Genomic DNA, 25,064 nt, shown 5'->3' with positions numbered 1-25,064 from the left:
CTAAGGAACAAGTTGGGAAATGTCTGCTCCAAAGCACAAAATGCACCACAAACAGTGTATCTAGAAAAGTTGAACATTTTATTGTCATTTATGAGTACACCATTTCTGATTTTAGAAATACAGACTCTTTGCAAAGCACTGAAATACAGGTGCCTTCAACTTCTAAAACCTACATTTTTCTATGTCTTACAAACCTTTTATACTAGCAATTCAAGTTTGGTCTTTGCTGCAACAAGCTCTTCAAAGATGCAAAGATATAGTTCTAGACTGTAAGACAACGAACCAAGTTTCAAACGCCACCTGCCAGTGAGCCATCAAAACCATTACTTTCAAATACCGAGTCTATGATGTTCTTGTACTTTGTGCCCATAATGGAGTTCACCTTTGAAAATCTTAAGTTAGAGGATTTTCCAGTTAACTGTCAACTGGTATTTCCATTACAGCACCTAGAAGCAAACAGAGACTCTGCAAATACTAGTGCTCACAAACAAGTTATGTTTACACAAAACCCAGAGAGGCCTCCAGAAACATTCAAGGTTAAAATGAACAGTTAACAGTTGCAAAAATCTGTACATATTTTCAGTCATAACACAAGGAAACACTGGAGTATCAGTGTTTTGTGTTCTAGCTTCAATAGTGACAACTGTGCTACTCCTAGTATTCTACATGTTTCTCCCTTCCCCCCATTTACATTTTATAATCGCAATCTGAATATACAGCTGTACTTACAGGAAATATTAAACAATGCACAGCGCCTTAAGCAAGTTCCATGTCTGGTTTTGAACAAACCATATAAAATAAGTGACAAAATAGTTTAAAATTGGTCCTTGATTAGGATTACTTATTTTTATACAGCTTGGAAGCACTAAATTTAAAGACACACATTTATTATTAACCAGCACAAATTATTCTGTAGCTGCTTTTTTCCTTTTTTTTTTTTTTTTAAAGATTGTGTTACAGTATCATGCATGAAAAGCAAGCTGCTGCTCCCAAGTGCAAACATGGAGTTTAGACTAAATGCTTTCTCCTCAGGTTGTTATTCTTTCTTTCATAAATTATTTCAACATAACCAAGAACAGAAGCAGCTGACTAGCAAAACAGTATGAAGTTCACCTTTTACGTTGTGACCCATCCTTAAAGTAATGGAATACTTTGGACCTTTAGCATAAGGAAGGTTCAATAAACACTGCAAAGGGTTTTTACATTCTTTGATTTCATTTACATCTTCAGGAAGAAAATTCTATATTTTAACTCACTAACTAACGAATCATCATCTGGAGACTGTAGTATTGAAACAGTGCAAGACATTTGCAACTTCAGGAACATCCAATTACACTGTCCTTTCACCCAAACAATGATTAGTAGAATATTGCATCAATCCTAGATAAACAAGACAGGACAGAAAGCTCATTTTAGAAGAGCATTAGGATTCCAAAATCTTTTATATTTAGTGAAAAGAATCCACACACAGATATGCACAAAGGACTCCTTACATGGACTTTATCACAACAAATGTAATCCAGCTGTAAGTCTTGGAAGTACACTTTTTATTGGTATGAAGCCGTATTTGTTTAGAGACCACGACTAGAAGCTCCATTATTAGTGCTTCAACATCTGGGTTTTTTGACACATGAACAGCATCAGAGTGCTCTCCGGTCAAGCCAAAGACCAAAAATTCAGCTGAAACAGCCCAGGTGGACTATGAGCTCAAGCAGTCCGCTTATGCCCTAAAACACTCCAGACACCAAAAAGCTGGCTTTCATCTTTGCATTACCTCAGTAAGAGTGGAGCCCCCTCCACTAATGCAATATTCCAAAGACCATTGCAACTAAGCTGTCCAGTCAGGTCTCAGTTGAAAGCTACCACCACCCAAAGACACGATTTTCTTTCCCCCCCACCCCCCATGCTGCCAAGGAAGAATGTTAAAAAGACCACTATTCGGTGTGGAAAGCAGGTCAGTAGAGACTCCAAGTGTGGCTAGAGGAATCCTCAGTACCAAGCCGCTTTCCACACACACAAATTCAGTCCATCTTCTCTTTCTGGACCAGCTTGGGTGCATCTACAAAATCCTTGCCGTTGTAAAGGATGATAGCGAAAGTTCCAAAGCTTGCACTTCCCCAGAAAAGCACATAGGCCAGTGTCTCAGTCCATGTATCACCTGTTAAGAGTCAGATAAGCATTTTAGTTCATTATCTCCAATTACCAGAGAAGTGTTTTTAGTACAAAAGCAAAATATTTCAAGCCCTCCCTCAGAGGTCTGCTGTCAAATGAAGTTAGAAGTCCTTCATGGGTACAGGGGTCTTTTCTTTTTGTATTTCCTTACCTAAGAAAACTGTGTTTGCCACACAGTTCTTAGAACATTTTGAACAGACAGCTACAGAAGTGAGAGTCAAGGACTGTTGGCACTAGTGTTAGAAAACTCAAGGGAAAAGCAGAAGGCAAAAACCTTCACAACTCCCAACACAGTTTTTGATTAGGGGGACATCCATCAGAACAGGCTTATGCCTATATCTGACTTTTCTGAACTGTCTTTCTGCCCAAAATTGGATAGGTATTCTTCTGGGGATTCATCCAGCCTATAATAAAGCTAGATGTCTACTCAGGTGCAACTAAATTTGGGGGCACCTTAAGTGACTTCTACAAAAGTTTTAACATTGTTTTCTATAGTACCTCAGGTTTTTCCACATTAATGATACACTGCTAACCCTCAATCTCCAGAGCCATACTCAAACACCTTTTAGTATGACTGAGAAGCAATTTTGTACTGAATAGTTTCCAGTAACCATTTATAGAAAGTCCACACATAAGCAAGCTAATTTTGTGAAATTAAACTCAATAGTGACTTACCAGCCATCAGCAAACAAATAATGCACATGGAGAAAGCAACCACCATAATAATAGGCAACTGGGGAAAGAGAAAAAGAATATTCACTTGATATAGTAGCACATATATTCCTTAATTTCCTTTCAGATGGCCTGTACTGCAAAGCTATTTACTTGCTTTGCAATAAAGTTGATTTAATTGCTGATTCACCTGCTGTCAGGTACAACTAAAATTTCAGATAGTTCCAAAATTTGGAAGAGTGCATTCAATAACTAGGTTAAGAATTAAACTACATCTTCTATCTATTAAAAGAGAGGTTGAGGTTTGTGTTTTGGTTTTTAAAAAAAAAAAAAAAACACCAGCCACTAATTAAAGCTGTAGTGTCCCCAAATCCCATTTCACAACACACAAGGGAGAAGGGAAAAAAAAGGTTTTTTATGTTACAGTCTATGCTTCTGCATGAAGTATGAGAAGAGATCTTCACACGTTTCTTCTGCAGAAGGAAACAGTCATTGGTGGTGACTAGCAGAATTTCTCCCTTTGCACTTGATGAAGCAGATTTAAAAAAGAGAGCAAGCAGCAGTTTTTTCAATACCTCAAGGACACTCCATTTTCTGTCAAGGGAACAGTCTGGGTTTAGTCCTATAAGCAGGTATCATAGAAACATAACCAGATTATAGGGATGCTTCATTACTAAATAGACAAGTTCTACTTAGTCATATGAAACAAGTGACTAAAAGGTTGTATGTGTTTCTCCAATCATGAATAAAGTCTCCATACTCACAGCTAAGAACTTCCAGTCTTTCTTGACATGTAGAGGACTAGCAGGTTCTACTTCATCCACTGAGTAATTTCCAAGAAAAAGATCAATCGCATCCTGGATGAGAAATGGAGAGCAAGAGTTAAAATGCACAGCAATGTTTATCAAATACATTTCCCCACAGCTAAAAGCCTAACTTACTTGTCTAAATCCATCAGAAAAGTTATTTTTGTAGTAACGTATTAATGAGTTCCAGCCATCCATTATTAAGCCCCACTGAGTTCTCTTCCCAGTTCTGCGAAAAAAGTTTTGAAAAAATTGTAAAATAGATTTATAAATTCAGGAAGATAATTTCAGATTTACAGTTCTTTCATTGTTCAAATGTGTACTATGTTTAATGAATACCTGCATGTAAATACATTTATCTAGTGCTGCCTCTGCATTATTACCACACATACTTGTAACAAAGTTTGAAAGTAAAATTACACTTCTCTCCATCCCACAATATAATATTCCTTGAAGAGGCACATTTTCTTGGTTTTATTTCCAGATAGCCTTTTCTCCTTTCATATAAACACAGTGAAGAATGGTATTCTGTAAATTTTAGTATGACATTTTACCACTTGAACCATTGCAAAAGTCATTAATGGTCTAAACCCCAAATTAATAACCTTCTCAGATACGAAGAGATTTCAAGAAAATCCAAAACATGCCCAAAAACCCAGAAATCCTTTACAAGAAAGGCTGACTTGCCTTGTGTAATCTGTCTTTAAGGCACCAGTTCCAGCATATTGTTTGGCACAAGCGTTAGCATTATCAGCCCATGCTGTGAATAGGAAAACATAAAGAAAGATTAAGGAAGTTATGTACTCTGTTTGGAAAAAAGTGATTGTTTGAACTCTATAAACAGCCTACCATTTTTGTAGATTTTCTCAAAATCTGCTTGCTCTTCAATTCTCTGTCCAACGTGCAGAACACCTAGCCTCTAAAACAAAAAGCATATTTTTGTTTGATAGTAGTTCGCTAGAAAAATTAGGATTTGCTTTCAGAAAAAGCTGTGTTTATTAAACTAGAGTCTGGCCAATGCATTTCAAGTAAGTAGTACAGTAACTCAAGTGTGCAAGCTCTTATTGAAGCATTAAAATTACATTTCCATTTGCAACAAAGCCTCTCTCCTCTTCCAGCTTGTTAAACAAGAATAAAGTATTTACCTGAAGCTGGGCTTGAAGAGATCGGCGTGCTAACAAGCTCTGAATCACATTAGTCCGATCAAGGCAGTCCATGCAGTTTCCTGCTGAGTCACAATTTTACCATCCGAATCAACTAGAAAATAACTAACACATACAATCCACCTAAGTATTTATAGATAACAGTCCATACATAAACCACATGTTTTCAGAAGTGAATATTCTAGCAAGCAAAACACAGCTGTCTTGAGCATATGAGGAGTTCTTAGCCATGTCTTTGAACTTTGATGCCTCCCTGAATTCTTCCCCTTCCACAAGATGCTGAAAAACAGCAACGAGATATGAACATTTAGTAATCTCAGGGCAGTATTCACTCTTCACATTTAGAGAGCCAACCAGCAATATTGAGTTCTGTGCCACTGGGAAGAGCAGCTTCTGGTACAAAATCAGTGACTTACATTTTATTTTTTTCAGTTATTACAGGGTCCTAGCTCCACAGATATCAAGATCATTAGCAGAGTGTAACAGCAGAAGTAACCAGATTTGTATATACCTGGTCACCTGGTTCAATCCAGTCACCACTGTGTACAAAGTCACATAAGCTGTCAGGCATACTTCTTCCAGGAAGGTATTCAAATCTTTAAGGCCACTACTGAAATGTGCTACTGTCACTTACTCTTCTCTCCATTATGTGAACCTCTGGGGGAACCAGAGGTTCCCTCTTACAACTGCATATGCTAATTGTTACCTCAATCTTTTTAATCAACTAAACCAGGTGTTTCTAGTAATTGATAACAAACAGATCATTTTAAATACTGAATTGCACGCAAGTATTCTGATAACTGAGCTGGCAAAACAAATATGCTGATCAAGTTATCAATTGGATGTGTGAATGGGACAAAACTATACTTGTCCTTCTGCCACAGCATTAAACTTCCAGTTGCCTAAAGATTTACAGATCATATTCTGTAGATTAAGTTACTCCATTATGTAATTATGAACTCTGAATGTGGACTAGCACATGATCCACTGTTACTTCACAGCATTTTAAGATTATAAAGTCTTAAGAGTCATGCAGTACTAAAATCAAGAGCCTTAGAAGCATATACATTTACTTTGAACAACCTTGTGTTAACAAGACCCATTTTTGTCATTCTTGGAGAACTAGTTTTGTTAAACCGAGTTTTACATTGTTGTATGATTAAAGGAGACAATAACACCTGTGAAATCTTCATTTTCCCCCCTCCCCCCCAAACTTTGCCTAGAACTGATATTAGGATAATTAGTGTAGTTGAAGAGTAGACATTTCTGGTTAATAAGATAGTTTAAGCGCGGCATCTCCTACTGCTCTAAAAAAATTAAAACAAAAAACCCTCACCAAACTAAACACCTCCCCCTCCTAAACCCAGCAAGCCAGCTCTCCTTTCTGATAGGTCTTTCACAACTGTATTTAACCTGCAGAAAGTAGATTTGTTTACCTCCTCAGGGTTGCAGAACTATTTTCTAAGAATATTAAGCAATAGTCACTCTAGATGAAACAAAACAAGCCAAGGTAGAGCCAACCTAATCTTAAGAAAAAACTTTCATTTTTGTATCTTGTTTTAGAGACACATGGCCTTCCCGCCCCCCCCGCTCTTTTTCTTCATTTCAAGCAAACCTGGTTCTTTTGTAAGCCTCCAATGGCAGGTGACAGGAAACAAGTTATGTGATTCAGTATTCACTCTAAGAATAAAGGATCCTTGCTGCATAGGCAACCTACATGCTAATTTCTCTTTATTTGAAGTGCCCAAAGCCAATTTATTCTTCAGCTCTTCAGGTGTTTTTTAGGCTTTTTTTTTGCTGGTGGGCAGAGAATATTCACTATCATCTGGTTAATTATACTATTCCCACAGCCTTCATTCCAGGTAAGAGATTTCATTCATGAGACTCCTATTCTAGTCCACAGCTCACCTAATTTTTTTTAGGATAGAATATACCACTGCCAGTTTTGTAATGTTTTAGCTAATCTACTTTGTACTTTAGGCACAAGCCTTCAGGAACAGGAAGGAAGCAATCAGAAAAGCAGAACAAAGTAAATCATTTCCCTAACAATCCACATGTCTACAAGTAGCAAAGACCAAGAAGTGCTTAAAACAACACAATTGTGGGACTCAAAGATTTAACTTGATTTGGACATTTAGTCTACTTTTATATGACTAAACAAAATGAGAATTTGTTTCCTTGTAGGTTACTTATGTTAGCAAGGGCTAACAATCAGTGATCAGTGCCAGTGCCAAGGTTTGGTGCCACAAACAATGTGTGTTAGAGAAAACACTTTTAAAAGGAGGGCGGGTGCCTGTGGAAGGAGCACTAAGTGTTTGACACTGTGTAGCAGGACAGTTTGCTGTCAACAACACATGGAATTACTCTTGGATTAAAAAAAAAGTATCACCTAAGGAGACTTTTTTTTTAAAATAGCTTCAGTTGTATGCATGCTCATTTCTTTGTCTAACCTTTTACCCAACGGTACAAAGGCAGCTCTTGAGTCACAATGGGGGTTGTTACGATTCTCAGAACCATTTTATTGGGACATATTACCCACTACCAGGTCTGTAATCTTGCACATGGTATCAGCAAGAGATTAGAGATATGGAAACACTAATGCATATGAATGTATCTTCTTTATAGAAGATTACAGGTCTGTTTTACTGTGCCTTAACTCCAGACAATAGAAACTATGAGAAAGTAGTTTCATTTTAACAGTACAGAAGTAAAAAGAACTGCAGAGCCTTACCTAAACTCATCTTGCTGTTCTGCTAGTTGATCCATCAAAATCTGAAGTCGATCCCACCTCATCCGACTGCACTCTTTATGGAAGTCAAATGCTATGTATCTGTTCAGAGAGAAAAGCATCTTTTCAGATCACATATGTACTCCAGTGAAGGACTCCAACAACCCCACAGGGAAGGGCTGATCTATAAAATAGGTTGTGACAGAGGATTTTTTTGCTTAGAGATGGCTTCCAGCAAATATCTGTGGATTTTGTCAGTGCTCTGTGATCTTCCCGAGGCTGCACCCTTAGTGTGCATGGTGACAGCATTTAAATTTCTTTACAAGATGCCACTAGTCTGGGGAAGCACACATTCAGTTCCAAGTTACTCGTTCTATATTCTGGCTAGTATTTTTCCTCCAGAAAGTACAAAAGGGATATGCATCTGATTTCATCTCCCTTTTTTCCACCAGGATTCTTTTGCCCTCCTCTCTTCTAAGCATTAGGAACTTCCGTTCACTTTGAAAGAGACACAGGTGTTGAAATGCAACATTCTTTGCTGGCATGCACCATAATTCCCTTGATAGCTCTCTAGAAACCTGAGACAGGTTCTGTTCAAACAGCTAACCTACTCTGTCATAAGAAAATTAAACAGCTACTGACTCGGAACAAGACTTTAACAGCCAATTCACTCCTGGTAAGAAGTGCTCTAGATGAGTGGTGTTTGAATCAACTTTTTTTTTTTCCCCACACATTTGCTGTGAATTACGGGGCATTACATTCCTCTCCTCAAGTATTCATAATCCAAAAGTTATTATTTGCCAAGTTTTCAAGACTATTTGCATGAAGAAAGATGGTATGTATACACTGAAGACTCAAGTCTTAGTCTGGCAGGTAAACGCTATCAAAACTGACTAACAAAGAAAATGGATTTTGGCAGCATTAAGAAAACGGGGCTGACAAACACCACTTTTTAACATATACAGAACAAGCAGCATTTCTAAAACACACCCTGACAGAATTTTACATCTTGGTTTCCACCACATGATTTTATAGCAAAGATGCACAGAATTCCACAAGCTTTGTATAGCTAAGGTATCAATATCAACCTAGGTGTGAGAGCAAGGAAAGAGCTCACCTTAGAAGTGGTCTTTTTTAACAAAAACAAAAAAATCCACGCCCACACACCAATAACACACAAACGCACCCCTGAGATAGTAAAAGAAGCACATAGAGGTGAGACAGACATCTATAACTACCCTGGTGAAGGCAGCAACATCACACAAGCAGAAAAAAGCTTGGAAAAAATTCAAAGTATGTCAGGATTTATAAGGGCATCTTGATTATACTCTGCAATTCCTTAGTTATGCTTAGACAGAAGTGAATCCTTATTAAAACAGGATGCCTTTTTGCTTATGGGTAGGATTTTGTCCTTTGACATACATGAGTGATAGTAATGCTATAAAGCAATTTCAAGGAAAAGGTAGAGGTAAGTATCTGTGGGAGTTGGATGCTAGCCCGCCCTCTAGAAGTTAGTGAAAGCAAGCACAGGCAGGTTGTAAAATTGTGTACTGCACTCAGGATTCCCACAGAGATGGAATTTCTCTTGTGATTAAAGTGCATTCTCTACTCTCTTGGTCCATTGTTAGACTGAGGTCCAGACATTTAAATTGCATGGTCCCCTTACTGTTTCCTCCTTTATCCCAATACTGTTTTGCTCACACTCAGCACTCCCTTACTAAGTTAGCAATGTTACCAAGCCCTTTTGCCAGAAGCTAGTTCTAGAGGGCATGATTTCTTTTCCCTAAAATGCCAAAGGTCTCCACAGTTCTCATAGCATACTATTACTCCAATACCGGCATTACCATTGCCTCTGAGATACCCTCTTTATTCTGTCTCCTCTCTTTGTCCCATATTTGCTTCACGGTCTCATTTCTGCTTAGAATGTGAGCTCTGAGGTAGGGGCATTGGTCATATGCAAGTTACTTCATAAAAATAAAACTCAAACAAATCAGACAGTTGGTAAAGGCCCCCCAAGAACTGATCACTCTCTGGGTCTCAGAGGCAATGCTCTACTTTTAACACAGAACATATATCATTTTACTTCACATGTACCTGACCATTCCATTTGCCATGCTGTTAACCATTTTTGCAAATGTTTGCTCAAGAGGCTTCTCTGAACCTTTTTGGTTAACCTGGAAGAAAGAAGAAAAAAAAGACAGTATTACTCAAAACTCTGCTTAAAAGAACCACAGCTTTTTCAGGAAGAAGTAGTGAAAGCATACCAAGTTAACAATCATTTGCTTTCCATAGCTAATTATTTGCGAGTCAAAATGTCTTTGGAAGCCATCCATCTAGAAGAGAAAGGAAATGTGTTGACAGATGTACACTACTATTAAGATCTGTGATTTACAAGAAATTACTACAGTCATCTTTTTTATGATACTGCATAGGTAGTTTTATAACTAAGAAAAGCATTTGATGTTCTCTATTGTGCTGATACATTTCTACTTTCATCCCCACAGTCCATTCAGCTCTCCTTATTAAATAAGCCACAGAAAACAAGTATTGTGCAGCTACTAAAACAGTTGCAAACAAGAACCAAAGAGAAACTAGCCCCACTGATGACTGAATTTTTTTCAGGCTCTGAACTCATCTTAAGGAGTACAAGGCTTCTTGCTACTACTTTTTAAACATAAAGCTCAATCCAGTATTACTGATTTTTATTCTTCTGATTACAGTTTGTTACCCTATTACACAAACATGAGCCCAGAAATACATTAAAACCCCAGGACACAAACACTCACATACATGATTTACTGACTTGCTGATCTGTGGCTTTGGTTTATACTTGAGGTTTGGTCTTTGAGACCAGAAAAAAGGAATTGATCCACGGGTCTGCAAAAGAATGGAAATAGTTTTAAGCAACAAAACTTATGGACTTACTTGCCAAATAAAGCAGAATGGTTTAGATTGTTTTTTGTATGCATGGATATTTTATATATAATCTATATTTAGAAACATAGACAGAGCTATTTATCTATATATCTTAAGCCACTGAGCAGTTCCTGACACTGACTTTACCTGAACAAATGATGCTTTGCTCCCCTTGTAATGCACAATTTGTTCTGTTTCAACAAAGTTAGCAGCATGTCCTTCTGAATCAATACCTATGCAGGAGAAAGACCTTGTTAAGCAGCTCAGATTGGCTGCAGAACAGTGACAGTATATCAGCAAAAGGCTTCCTAACCCTTCCCTTTTAAGTGCTCACAGAAAGCATGAAAATACCACAGAGCTGCCGGAAGATGGTAAATTAAACACACCTTTGGCAAAAGTTTAACATGATCTGTACTAAATTTAACTTGAAGAAGCACAGTTGTGCTTAACACATTGATATTTATAGTCCTCAAAATTGAGTAGTTTAATATAAAATAAAACATGAGTGCTTTGACACTGAAATATTCACAATTCAATAGCAATGGTACTGCAGAAACTGACCAATTTCTTCAAAAGCATGTATGCTGGGACTAAGAACACAGAAAGGAATTTAAATCCATTTCCTTGTTCACTTTTTAACTTGAAACAATTAGAGAACACCACTATTCAGGGCTCCCCTGCTAGCACCAATAATGCTCTAGTTGAATTTACTGCTAGGCCAAAAGGGCTATTACACATTTGCATTTAACTCCAATAAAAACAGTAAAGTGTTAAAAATGCCTACAAAACTTTTGCAGTTATCTCTAGGAGGAATAAAGACGAGTCAGTTTTAGTAAATACCAGAACATGCTTCAATTCATCATACAGGTCCCTAATATCTTCTTTGGAGCAAGGACCTCTTGAGACAAACTATTATAAGCATTTTTTTGTTCAAGTCATTATACAGAAATTACTCTTAAAGGTAAGTCACATGCACAGATGGAATTCGCATTATTTTAAAATAAATCAATTTGCCATTTTACCTCTTACATAGTAGCGTACACCAGCCCTGAAACAGCTTCTTCTGGAAACAAGCAGCCAGTCAAAACACTTGCCATTAATAGAACAAGAGTGCATAGTGATGACTAATGAATAACACTAAGGAAAAACCCCCAAAATTTCATTAGGATATTTTGATATATCAAGAGGTAGGAAACATCAAGGAACCAAGCAACCACATTCAATGAAACCTGTAAACATTTTTCACACCAGTAACAGTTGAACATTACACTTGAGAGAGAGTAACTTAATATTAGGATCGGTGTGCGTATCACAAAAGGATAGGCAATAGGTGACGTGACTGATGAACACACATTAAAACTGCTATAATTTTGAGAAAACAGGATTCTAAAGAAGATTAATCTGGTCTTATCGTCTTATGTATATAATTAAATGGACTGACTTCTGAAGTTCTATTCAGTGCTACATTCATCTCATCCATAATTTTATTAAGTTACTTTAACAGTTTCTTGCCCCTATTACTTCTAACAAAAAATACCACTCCAAAACTTTTGTCTAGGCTTTTAGAAGAGTGAATATCTTGGGCTGTTATACCTTGCACTTGTAAGTGCTACATACATCCCATTTACAGATGCCAGAACTAGCAGCAAGATAGACTGGCTTTCAAATCCATGCCAAGAAAAAGAATGAACATATACCAAGTCTCCAGTGGGAGCTTCTTAGGTAAGAACGCTTTCCTGCTCAGGCTGGATACCCAAAGTGGCAGATACACCATAATCTGGGACTAATCAACAAACAGGGGTCACTGACAAGTAGTTTTGGTTTGAGAGTCTTGTTCTGTGCTTCTTATAATTGCCTTTATTTGGACTACAGTAAACTATCAAGTCTAGTAGAGACCAGCATTCATCATGAATAACTTCTGCCAGTAGATTCACAGACTCTCATCCTTTGCCCCTAAAAAACTGAAACCTACAACTTTAAAGCAAGCAAAAGATCAAAATGGTCAATTTTTGCAAGCTGCACTATTAGCGTGCTGCGGTCTTCTATTCTTTGAGGAATCTAAATACTTTGTCTTAAGGTTGGTAAAGTAAACAAGATGTATTTTCTTTTTTAAAATAGCACATTTTACAGTGATTCTGCATTTATGATTCAAATGGGACATAAAGCAGCTGTGTCACACATGAGCACCTAAGCTATGTTAAAGAGCACACTGACTGCATACACAGAACATCTTGATTTATGTGTGCATTTGTGCTAATACTGTTTGTTAAAAATTAAAAAATATAATACAAATTGGCCCTACATAATCCAGAATGTTCTCACAATTTTAAATTAGACTGTGAAAAAGACCTATTCCTCTGCTTTTCTGGAAAATTACTGCCAGGTCCTACACCCTTTAATCCAAGACTTGTACAACGAACAGTTTCCTGCAAAGAAAGGTTACCTCTAAACTTAGCTGTTTAGCAGTAGTCAGCCCATCTTCTGTCTGCAATCTCTGTCCTAACTTAAATGGCAACTTGCTATTGGCTACTTTCCACACACACAAAAAAAGGAAAATACATAATTTATTGTTCTTTATAAGGGTTTTTTTTTTGAGCAGCAAGGCAAATATTAAACGTAGTTTAGGCTTTAGATGATCAAAGTCTCGATTACCCAAGTAAGCCCATTATTTCTTATCACTGCAAGACTAGAACCCCAGCCCAGATAGTTGAACAAAATATATTTAGGTTTATATGTAGGGTGGGTGTGGGGGTAACGAGTCTTTGATTTTACTGAAATAACTGCTAGTGGCACTGTAACAGTTCTGCTTAGGGCTCTTCCTAGCGTTTTCATCACTAAAAATCCAGTTTCTTTGAATTCCTGGGTTCTCTAAGGTGTTTGATTAGTATTAGAATTACAGCAAAACACACATTACTTATTCTAATTATTTATATAGTGAAAATGGGACAGAGGAAGGTGTTAATTGCAGTCTGCCAATTGCTAATTGCAATCCACCCAGACTCTTCCACCCAGGACTTGCAGGATAAGGATTGGGTTGTTCTGACAGTTCCCTTTTGCTGTCTTGCCTTGCCTCTCCACCTACTCCTGCAACATTTTCCATTAAATGAAGTCACAGGAAAGAAGGACTGGAGATGTGCCAGTTGTTAACAGTCCTACCAGAACAACCGATCCAGTCTGGAAACTGTTCCCTGCACACACCCAAGGGGCCTTTGCAATGGAGCAATTAAGGAGAATGTGTCATGAGTTGCTCTGTCCAGTCCTGCCAGTCCTTTTCAAGCTGCCAGTCCAAGAGCACCTGGGACTTACTGTTGATCACACACTGCAGAGGAACACTGCCTCCAGAAAGCATTAGGCTTACTCGCAGCATACACCCCTTCTCAAAAATAAACTCATGACTGCTGCTAAAAAGGCTGTTACCCAAAGTGTTGGTGCAGGAAAAGTAGCTGGCTAGAAGTGTTCCAGGAGCCTTCAGTAGAACTCCTTATCCTTTTATTCATCAACGGGAACGTCCATAAGCACTCCTTCAAGTCAAAACTGTCCTCCCTTATTTTAAATCCAAAGTAAATACTTAGTGAATGTATCCTTATAGCAAGATAAAAAGTACTAAGGCTGATGTGAGAGAATTTGCCGTATTCATCTTAACCTTCAATCCCATTGAAAGACAGTTATGCAAGTCATCCCTGTAAAATTAAATCCATTAAGCCTCAAAAGCAGAATATTCAAGTGAGTTAACATCAGTGGGCTACCAAACAATATGTAATGCTCATATCTGAGCAAACTACAACTTAATTCTGACACTCTATGTTGTAGTTGCCAACATAGCCAATAGAGCAAAATGGTTGCTGATGTGGCTGCTGTTAGATTACCATATTCAGCACTGAGCTTTACAACATAGAAGGATACATCCGTGCATCACAGGCGTAGCAAACCTATGGATCTGAAACACACACACAAACAATACATGTTAAAAATATTAAATACTAGCAGCCAAAAAAGGTAAGTGAGTGACTATGCTTTGTCTAGGAGGGTTTCTGATAGTTTTATATACTTTATATCCTATACTTTTTGCTTAGGGTGCAGTAATTCTGAAAGTTCAAAGAAAACAGCAACATATGTAACCCTTACCAGCAGCAGGGAAAAAGTGAAGTCTAATCCTAATTAAGTGACCTTGACAAAAAACCAAAGCTGCTTTGTCCTCCTATACATGGCATTTACTCTTCTACAAAGATGCCAGATATAAAGCAGTACACACTGAAAACCTTCCGATGTGGTATTTGCTGTACCTCCACAGTACGATGTAAGCAGAGATAGTAGTAAACAACACAGGGCTTCAGTAAGGAATACTTCTATGTGATTAATACTTGAAATGCTTGTTCCAGGGTTTTTCCCATCCTGCCACTCCTGAATAACTTGGTCTTTTAAAGAAATTTAACATTAAAATTTTCCAATACTAGAAGTTCAGAAATACCACATCCCATTACCTAAAACTGTTACTACAGCAAGCCACCTGTAGTCAGTATTAGGTCACGCTTCCCCTCACATATCAGTTATCTCCCTTTTCAACTTCTGTGTTTTGCCTCCTACGTCTGTTTTCACCAACCAGCCACAGTTGGCTTTCTTTGCTGTTCCCACCACAGCTTCTCTCTCATTTCCCACGCTTTGTTTGCTTAGCACTATCCAAACCATATACCCAGTCATATGCCTCTGGAGTATGCACAACAGCCCTTTTCTGATTCGTATCTTCACATTCCACAAGCACTGCACAAACCAGCCTTTTGGAACAGTGCTGTCTAATGTAAGGGCACATCTCCACAGGTTACCGAGACAGAAATAGCAGCAGTGCGTCACTCACTTCGATAAGTAAGAAGTACCGATAGAGAGAAAAGGTTGCTGTAGTGCAGACAATTCAAGAAGTTTAACACACATCTGAAGTGTCTAGTAGGAAGGAGCTTAGATCAGTCTGGCCATTGAGGTACTACAGTTGGGGCTCATGGTCATGCACTTGTATTTGCTAGACTAAGTGAATTTAAAGGTTACACTGTGCTAGTCTTCCTTTGAAATAAACTGGAAGAATCTAAACTGTCAGTCTTACTCTTAATTATCAGCTTTATGACCTATTCACTAGACAAATGGAGTTTAAACTGCACTCATGGAGAAAGATGCTAGCCAGTCTTAGAAAAAAGTGATGAGCTGAACCTTGCCTATACCTAAAGATAAATAAGTAGCTAAACTTAAAAAAGCTTGAGAAGCATATGCTGTGCAGTGTGACTTCCCCTTTGGTTTATATGAGCACAGTCTCAGCACAGTATCTTCAAATGCAGACAGTTCCAAAGAGTCAGCTTTACTATATGTACGACTGAGGACATTGACATAAAGTTGGAAGTTTGAAAGCAGAAGACTGTCATTGTGCTAAACTAGAAGATGAATAGCCACATTATACTAGATTCTGGCTGTCTGAAATAAGAGACAGAATTATAGGAAACTGTTGTATACTTACAGTAAGAGTATATTAATATAATCATTACAAAGTGTTTACCTCTGGTTGAGCAGCAAATTCTCTAAGAAGATGTCCATTCCATACAAACCGTGGATCTGCCTGCAGCAAGAAAAAAGCCAACATGCTCTTAGAGACTGTCAGTTCTGTTCAATTCAACATAAAGGGAATATCATAGTATCCATGCATTACACAAGTTTAGGTGAACAGATGTACATAGAGATGGAATGTCCTTCTTTCATCAGTACCATTCATAACCTCAACTAGAAGTCTAAATAAAATAAAAATAGTTAAAAGAAGAACAGTTCTCTCCAATCTTTAAGGGTGTTGCCTGACACTTCAGGCATGCTGAACCATTAACAACTGAGCTGCAGTATTGGAAGAACATTCCAGTCTTTGCCCTAAGTAACCAGGGCTTGAAGAGATTATCCAAAATTTTAAGAACAGTAGTAAGGTATCACTCCTAAAATGGGCAGAAGGTAAAAATGCAAGGAGTCCTGTATGCAATAATCAACAATTCTGAGAATCGAATGTTAAACAATACTTGTAGCTTAAAAGACAAAAGTATTTATATTCCACTGCATAAATGATCCTCTTCAACTTTGCGTATTCCCTACTTCTAATTCACCTCAAAAGTGTCTTGAGCACATTGCTGAGCACATTCCAGAAAGCTACCAGATTAGTCACAAAAGTGACATTTGCTGCAGAACATAGTGCAGGCTCCAGGGAAGTGGTATAAATCTCAACTTCAAGATGAGGCAGGCAGATGATACATCACTGAATGTAAGAGGGTTAATTCAAGCTCAGTGTTCGAACAGTCCTTTGTCTAATAGAAAACAACAAATACAACTACATGCCAGGAATTGATCAAATCCTAGTTGCAGCATCTTGAACTAGTGAAAGAACATGACATGATGCTTTTGTGGGGCTGTTTCCTTCTACCAGTACTATTTAAAAAAAAAAAACAACCACACAAAAAAAACACCGCACCAACAACAAACACCACAAATATCAAATCAGAACACCCACACACCAAACACAGGCCAGGCTTCTCCTGTAGAGGTGAACTGGAGATGCCCCAAAATTGCCACCATCCTTTCGTTAAGCCATTATACTGCAACCACATGAGTGTGAAATTACATTGAAATTGTTTTAACCATCTAACATCTGAATTTACTGACACCTTTTTACTGTACTTTGCCTTTCAAACAACCTTCTGAAGAGCCACAATTTTAAGGTAAACCAATCCTTTCATGTCAGCAACTGCTCTCCCTGGCAAGAGTACTGCCAGAGCAGCATTTGATAATGCAAAATAATCCCCAACTATAAGGTGATTTTTAAACTTTTTTTTGTTTGGTTGGGTTTTTTTTAATCTTGGAAAAAGTGTACTGCTTCCCCAGCTTAGACAGTTTCAGTAACGAAGAGACAACATCTCATGACTCCACTGCCACCTCTTCAGCAAAGGAAGAAAAAGCGCTATTGACTTCCAAGGTTTCAATATTTCAGCGCCTAAGCAGTTTAGACCTTGTTTACACTGCAGTATAGTAAGTTACCAGACTAAGAATTCTGGAACTCTGGAAGCACAAGAGAATTTTAAGTTCAAATTGCATTTGGCTGTGTGATTCTATTGTCTTTAAGACAAAAGCAGCATATTAAATTCATGCTTCAAACATAAGGAATAGGCATAGTTTAGGCAGAATGCAACATCCTAGGGCCAACAGCCATAAACCCCACAGTTCTGTTCATGTTATCCTGGAAGAGAATTTGAAGCCAAGTGCCATTTATTCCACTTTGTGCCCCCCCGCCCCCGATTCTAGGTTAAAGGAATGACTTGCTTTCTCTCATTTTTCTGCTTAGTTCCTTCTTGTTGCAGTTAGAATTGTTCAATATTGAAGTCAGAGGCAAACTTTCATTTATTTTGAATTTTTTAAATCCATTTAAAGCAGACTTCAGAAAGTACTTCTAATCTGAACAGATTTCTAGAACTGCATGTTGCTAACAAGCTATGAGACTTAAGGAAGGGTGGACCAGTATGTTCAGCCACAACCCCTAACAGTTTCAATAAAATGCCACAATGCTGAACAAACTTGTGTACTGAAGCATTACAGACCAGCAATTTCCACCCTTATTCTAAGCACCCTACGAAGCAAACTCAAACTGTAACTTGACTCAATGTACTTTGCACACTTGCTTGGTTGCTTCTATTTCCTCTCACTGTCAGCATCTTATTCCAGAGAACTGCCCCAGTACAACTCGATTGACAAGATCACAGAGATAGTCTAGTTACACAGTTTAGCAACATAGTGCTATTTTTTGCTAGTTCTATTATAAGGATTTGCATCTAAGCAACAATCTGTTTCACTAGTTTAAATTAATGATTAAAATAGTAAAGCCATTTTTAGTTTAACAGAGGACCATAAATGCTTTAACAGTATCCGCTACCATTTAGCATATTAATTCATTGTAAAAAAAAAAAAACAACAAAAAGAAGGTTTCATCTCAAGTGTAATGGGACCACCGATTTCAGCAACGCCATCCTAAGCTTTATGTAAAGTTTCCTTTAGTTTGTGATAGTTTGTTTTGACATCATTTAGACACCAGCTGCATAAACTAAACTTAAGCCATGCAGAACTGATTGGCAATGTCTGAGACAGACACTAAGTAAAATGAAATCCTTACCCTCTCTAGGAGGCTCATTTCCTGGAATTCTGGGCTCGTGTTGGCTAACCGTTGCAGAGTGTGTGTTAGGTCATACGTTGTTGAGAAATAAAATCCATCCACGCTCAAGACATGACTAAGCATTGACAGAAATACTTTATTGTCCTGCAACTGTTGAGAGGAGAAAAAAGGACAAAAGAGGTCTCATTTATTACCACTGAAATATATTATTCGTGAGCTACCACTACTTTTTGAACTGAAGAGATGAAATTTGCTAGTGCTCTAGCAACACATGACATCATCCAGAGATTACCACACAAGAAGGAAACGATGAGATTGCAATTTTGATACCAGTTCACTGATAACTTACAGCTAGCACACTGCAACCAGATTCTGCAAGAACAGTGGAGAGCAGAGAACAGTGTTCCTGTGAGGTAAATAGCTACTGATATTAAACTAATATTAGTGACTTCCAAGCAAAAAGGAAGCCATTAGTTTCCCTGAAAACCATTCAGTCAACATACAGAGACAAGATGGCAATGCAAAAGAAAGTATATAACTTACTGTCAAGATTACCCCAATAGCTAATCTGTGTTCTGGTTCAAGTTTGATTAACCTCATTCCTTTCCTGAAAGAGCATCAGATTTCCTTTCAGCTCCATTGGTTAGACACCCTTATCTACTCTTTATCAATCCACAACGTATCTCTTTTAAACAATCTTCATCCTTTCCCTCCCTCTCAAAAAAAAAACCAAAAAACCAATTTTTCCCTGCTGGGTAATTATGTAATTGAACAATTCCATAAATTAAGCAACACAGATAATTAGATGACAGCAAGGCAGCTTATTGTAGGGGGCTATCAGAATAGTAGAGCTGTGAGAAAGGCGTAACAGGAAGAGTACTGTGATTTTGTGGACTGGCTCAGGGAGCCTGCTTTGTAATGGGCTGCATTTGTGCGATCTATTACAAAGCAGCACTAAAACACCTCTGCAATATGCCAGGCAAGCAAAGCCTTCGCGAAGGTCCTCAGAGGAGAAAAGATGATACAGGATTTAGGAACAAGAACAGAGATGCAGCAAGACAGTCCACCTCATCCTCCCATACTGTACCACCTTAAAAGGGAGAAAAATGCACAATATGCAGATCAAACTCTGGGGATGATATTCTAAATTGCACAATGTGAGTTTGTTATCTTGAATGACATAACTTTATATACATCTATACCCAAATATTACATCAATTGTAGTAGCCTGAATAAATCAGAGAAAAAAGTATAGTTCAAAGAGCTTCTTAAAAAATTTTCATAGTTTCATCAAATTGGGTCCCGTGGTAATGGACATTAACATAAGATAACATTCCCCCACACTTCCCTAATCAATCCACCTACCTGAATATCAGTTAAGTGCAGCATGGTCTTTTTGTAGGAGAGGATGTCAAAGTCTGTTGCTTTCCAGATTGCATGACTGAAAATCTCACCTACTTTTTTCTTTTTTGTTATTACAATAAGATATGTGCCTATAAATCAGAAAGAGCGAAGTTTAAAAAAACAATAAGATATGTGCCTATAAATCAGAAAGGGCGAAGTTTAAAAAAACAAACAAACATGCATATATTAAGAAAAAACATCCTATAACCATACCAGAAAACTGAAACCAATAGGGAAGAGTGAGGTTTCTTCAAGTTACACCTAGGACCTTATGTTCTTAACAGTAAGGGGCTGAAACAGGAACAAAACGCACTTGCTAAGCTACCCACTTCTCTATGCTCACAGATCTTGAGCTACTCATTAAGTTTAAGGAATTAAAAAGAATGGACAAGATAAAAAAAAGTGTCAGCTAATCTTACTTCAGACCAGAGACAGTCTGAAAGTCTTTAGGCTTGCAAGTGCTGAAAGAGACCAATGGTCTTGAATGCAGTTTGGAAAGCACAGAGCAAGTCAGAAATACACAAAAGGAAGCATGCTTCAGAATCCAAAAAGCCTCTTCATCTTATCCTGAGAAAAATATTTATCCCAATAGCTTCAAAATGGAGCAAAGAGAGGGGGGTTTCTTTTAATAATTTAAGACAGGAAGTTTGCTCTTTTCCTGGTTGCATAAGTAACAAAGCGAAAAAACATAATCATGACAGTTCACTCAAAGCAATTAATTTACACTTGTTGGTAAACACAACATAGCCTTATTTCCAAGCCTATCGTATTTCAGTGCCATCTTGTTTTTGAAGAAAAAGGTTACTTTATTAAATTGGATACTGACAGATAAAAATGTCTCATCATCTGCATTTTATAGAGCAAAACAATGAGCAGGCCATGCAGAAGTACAGAACTACAAATCTAGTACATTTTTGTACTAAAACAAAGAAGTATAAATGCCAAAGCAGAAGCAGTTCATTGTGTGCAGCAAGTTTACCCATTATTTGTATTTACTACTATACCTACATATACACCAAGTTTTAAGGACAGGTGAATTATTATATCAGGTATCTAGTCTATATAGCTAGTCAAAGAACAGGTACCACCCCCACTTTTTTTACCTCCGCAGTTCTAGTGTTATACCTTTTAATTGGGTGGAATATTCAAGCACTTAAGAATGCTCTAGCATGTTTACATCTCAAGTTGTAAGTATTGCTTTAGGTTGGTATGTCAGAAGCATCCAGATACTTTATAAAAACTGCACATTACATTCACAACTATGCCATAAAGATGCTGCACAAACAGATACATTTAATCTGACACGAATTTTGCATATTGTCTTTTCCTATTTGGGTATGGAACCTTCTGTTTAGATTTCAGAGCTTCAGATATTACTTCAGCAATTTTTTTCCCCTAGTACTGTAAAAGGTGAAGAATATTTATGCTTGTTAAAGACACTGAATTGCTAGATATGGAACAGTTTTACAGTTAATAAATAACAGTGGACTGCCTAACAACACTTAAACATTTACTTTAACTGATACCATCCTCAGTTTGACAGCTGTATGCTAGCAATCAATGCAAAGCTTTGGGGGGTGGAAAGAAAAAAAACAGGCTATTAAAAGAAGTTACATACTTCTACATTTTATATAATATTCAGTCAGATGAATGAAAGTCATTACCAAGCCTGTAAGTTGTGAAAATTCCCTTTTGGGGCAGTTCAGTTTTAAAACAGTCAGGGCTTGTCAAGTACCCAAGACATTGTCAAGTACCTAAGTCCATTACATTGCTCTTACTCTGCAAGATCCACAATTCTTTAGAATATAAGCATATAAAGTTCATGAGTTTAAGACCCTGTCAGAAGTTACTGCATTTAACATAATGATACTTTGCTTCAGTTGAGAATACTGCTATGAGTGAACTGCAATTTAAGTTCACTCTACGTATGGAGACTTTTATCTGGTATGCACACTCCTTATTACATCTTTTTTCAGACTACGTTAGTCTCAAACTCTAATAAAGTCTGACCACAAAAGATCTTTTGAATAGCCACACTTACTTTCCTGGAAGTTTAGACTTTATGCATCAGGTTTATTTGTGGCAGTTTGTGTTTAGATCTCGTCCACTGAGATACTTAGAAAAAGCAGACAGCTTATTCTTTCCTTAACCCACAACTCCCTAAAATTTAGAATTGTTGGAACACAACCGTTACACGAACAGCTGCATCTACTAGTCTATCACTCCGTCACACTCAGTTATTTGTGTACCAAGATTATTGATTTAAAGTCAAACTTCATGACCCAATATTTGACTGTTGCATCAAATCCTATAGTTAAGATTAAAACAGTTATGAAGAGTAAGTAGATGAAGCTCTTTGCTTGCATTTGAAATGCATTCCTTAAAACTCAACCAGCTGTCAATTAACCCTACCTTTAGAGCAGCTACAGGTTTAAGACGTACATGAACATTCATGATAAACTGTATTTGGATACTCCATCCTCTAGCGGCCACAAGGAAAGCCCATCATACTGATGAAAGTGTAACCTCAGATACTTGCAAATACTATTTTTGTCTTCAAAGCTTCTTTAGCAATATATTTTGCCTAGTTATTTTTAAAGAGCGCAGTTCTATTTTCCTTACCTGCCACCAACCGGATTGTTCCCAAAATACCATATATAGGCCTTGTAACAGCTGAAGGGGGAACATCTTTCTTAACTGAAATGCAGAAGAAAACATCAGAATTTCAGATTGCTTCTTTCATTACTATATCAGAAAATGATTAAACTAGGTTTGTTAAAGCTTCTTGGTCAAATCTCAAGTTTTGCTAGAGTCTTGAGAAGCAATGCATCAGAATTTCAAAGCCTGATGTGGGGCAGGGGGGAAGGATGTGCAAGTACTCTAACCCAATTTCTCATGTTATTTAATCAAAATAGTAATTCAACTGAAGAAATTCAAGCTCATTTACATGATAGTAGTAATAGCAAGTAGACTCCTCAATGATGTATTGTCCTGCCAACTTCCAGAAACTTTTTGTTCTGAAGACATCAAGACATCAAGGACAAACAAACCGTAAGTGCTTGTGCCTTCCACTTTTGACTGCTGCTTCTGAGCCTCAGCCTATTTCCATTTCAGAAGACATAGTTTACTTTTGGTCTATCTGTGCAAAACAGCATAGATGTGGCAAGGGATACAGTATTCCAAACAACATACCAAGAGATCCAACAGGTATCTAAATATCAATTAGAAGTCCTAGCATGTTAAACTTCCATCTATCCATATTTCTAGAATAGCTGAAGGTATATTAGAGAAGTTTAAAAAAAACCTTCAAAACACCCACACCAGAGTTAGGCATTTTCCCAGAGCTTGGAGAACAGAGAAAGACAGCGCTTGATTTTTCCTTTGCTTTAAAAACTTCGCAGGTTCATCCGATAAAACACCAGTAATGAGAATAGATGAAGACTAATAAAAGGCTTGGGACAGCTATCTCTACAGTTTTGAAGGGACAACTTTGAAGGAGAAATTGAAGTATTATACTACAACACCAAAATTATCAGTGGGATGAGCACACTGCTCTTACAGGAGGTATACAAGAGACCTAATAAAAGGAAAAGAATGACTGCTTTTATATTAATATTACTGTAGCATTTCTGTCTGTTTAGAGACTAGTAATACTGAGGTACAAACTCCTGAAGTATCAAAAGGGAAGTCACGCATTGCCTTAATTTCCTGTTGTCATTTAATGCAAGTTCTTTGATTGTTTTTATGCATTAATTTCACATTCTTAAAAAAAATTAAACTAAAATTTTGAAGACTTCCGCATCAGTATGCTTAAGACTACTTGCACTGACATTTGAATCCAGATTTGCAACAGAACTAAATTTACAGCGAGGGTTTTTTTACTGTTCTTGTTTCTAGAGGCTTTATGAAAATTCAGGTTTCAGTATTAAAAGACAGTGCTGAGACAATTCGGCAAAAGCTACAGAAGTCCAGTGTTCAACCCTTCCTATATTTAATCTTGGACTTGTAGCACCAATCCCAACTATCCTGGATGAGTCAGTTTTTACTGTTGTGATGCACAGTCTTACCAAAAAGAGGCAAGCACCATCACCCTGGTTACCCACAGCATCAATCCCACAGCGAGAAGGCATTTCAAACAAAGTTCTTTGCAGGGTAGAATACAAAGCACTATTTTAAAACAGTAACTAAAGATAAAAACAATTCTCCCAGTATCAATTTAAGGTTCTGAAGATCTTCTGGGAGTGCCTGGAGTAAAATAACAGACAAGAGAGGCCTATGTTAAGAAATACTGGTGAGGAGAATACCTGTAAGAGTGACTTCCGTGGAGACTCTATCAATAGCAAGCACATCATCCGCTCCATCATCACAAGCTTCCACAAAGAATTTCTCTGGTGTTATATGCCTTTAACGGAATGGATAGGAAAAAGGAATTTGTTTAGCAACACTTACTTTGGGTTTGTTTATTTATATTTAAGCTCTTCACCAGGTGAAGATAGAGCAATCTTAAACCTTATTCAGCTGCAAAACCAAAATTCTCATTAGATTACTTCCCAATAGCCACAGATATTGACAGTGCATAAAAAGCAAATCAAACTAATCAGTTACTGAAAAATACATGGCTTGTTTAAGAATCTTAATTCTTATTTAATACTGAAAGTTAAAGACATGAAAGTGAATTTGTGTACATAGTGGTTCACTATATAATTCATGTAAGCTTGAACTATGTCACTTAGAAGTCTGATAAGCCAAAACCAAACTTCAAATTATAAAGCTTTTTAATTAAACACTTTCTAATATGAGAAACTGAAGCACCACATCCCTGATGCAAGTCTAGTAAACACAAAAATAATGTCCTAAGTGATAAAAACACCTGTTTCACATTAGAGTGTTCCAAGTATTGTAAGAATCCACCAGAAACAACACAGGAAAAAAAACAGAAGAATGAAAGTCACACACTAGTTTATTGAAGCAGGTGTCTCAGCATTACCATTCCCCAAATTTGTTAGCCAGGTCTATGTGACACACATGGG

The 25,064-nt window shown here is 37.4% G+C and overlaps 1 protein-coding gene across 1 annotated transcript; it reads right to left on the bottom strand.

Moving 5' to 3' along the window:
* Nucleotides 1–1,503: 1,503 nt before the first annotated feature.
* On the bottom strand, nucleotides 1,504–24,436 carry SACM1L (SAC1 suppressor of actin mutations 1-like (yeast); the record flags this gene model as incomplete). The annotated part of the gene is given in 20 exon segments (XM_009585311.1): nucleotides 1,504–2,158; nucleotides 2,848–2,905; nucleotides 3,609–3,701; nucleotides 3,786–3,879; nucleotides 4,338–4,410; nucleotides 4,500–4,569; nucleotides 4,796–4,875; nucleotides 4,878–4,918; nucleotides 7,545–7,643; nucleotides 9,636–9,715; nucleotides 9,806–9,874; nucleotides 10,332–10,418; nucleotides 10,605–10,690; nucleotides 11,480–11,581; nucleotides 14,361–14,394; nucleotides 15,994–16,053; nucleotides 18,631–18,780; nucleotides 19,996–20,123; nucleotides 22,657–22,731; nucleotides 24,339–24,436. Coding segments are annotated over 20 exon segments (1,714 nt in total), but the record flags the coding sequence as incomplete, so codon positions are not given.
* Between the last annotated feature and the right edge of the window lie 628 nt (nucleotides 24,437–25,064).

The sequence above is a fragment of the Fulmarus glacialis genome, unplaced genomic scaffold (genome assembly GCF_000690835.1).
Source record: "Fulmarus glacialis isolate BGI_N327 unplaced genomic scaffold, ASM69083v1 scaffold16500, whole genome shotgun sequence".
Lineage (NCBI taxonomy): Eukaryota > Metazoa > Chordata > Aves > Procellariiformes > Procellariidae > Fulmarus > Fulmarus glacialis.
This window is presented reverse-complemented; position numbering and strand designations above follow the sequence as displayed.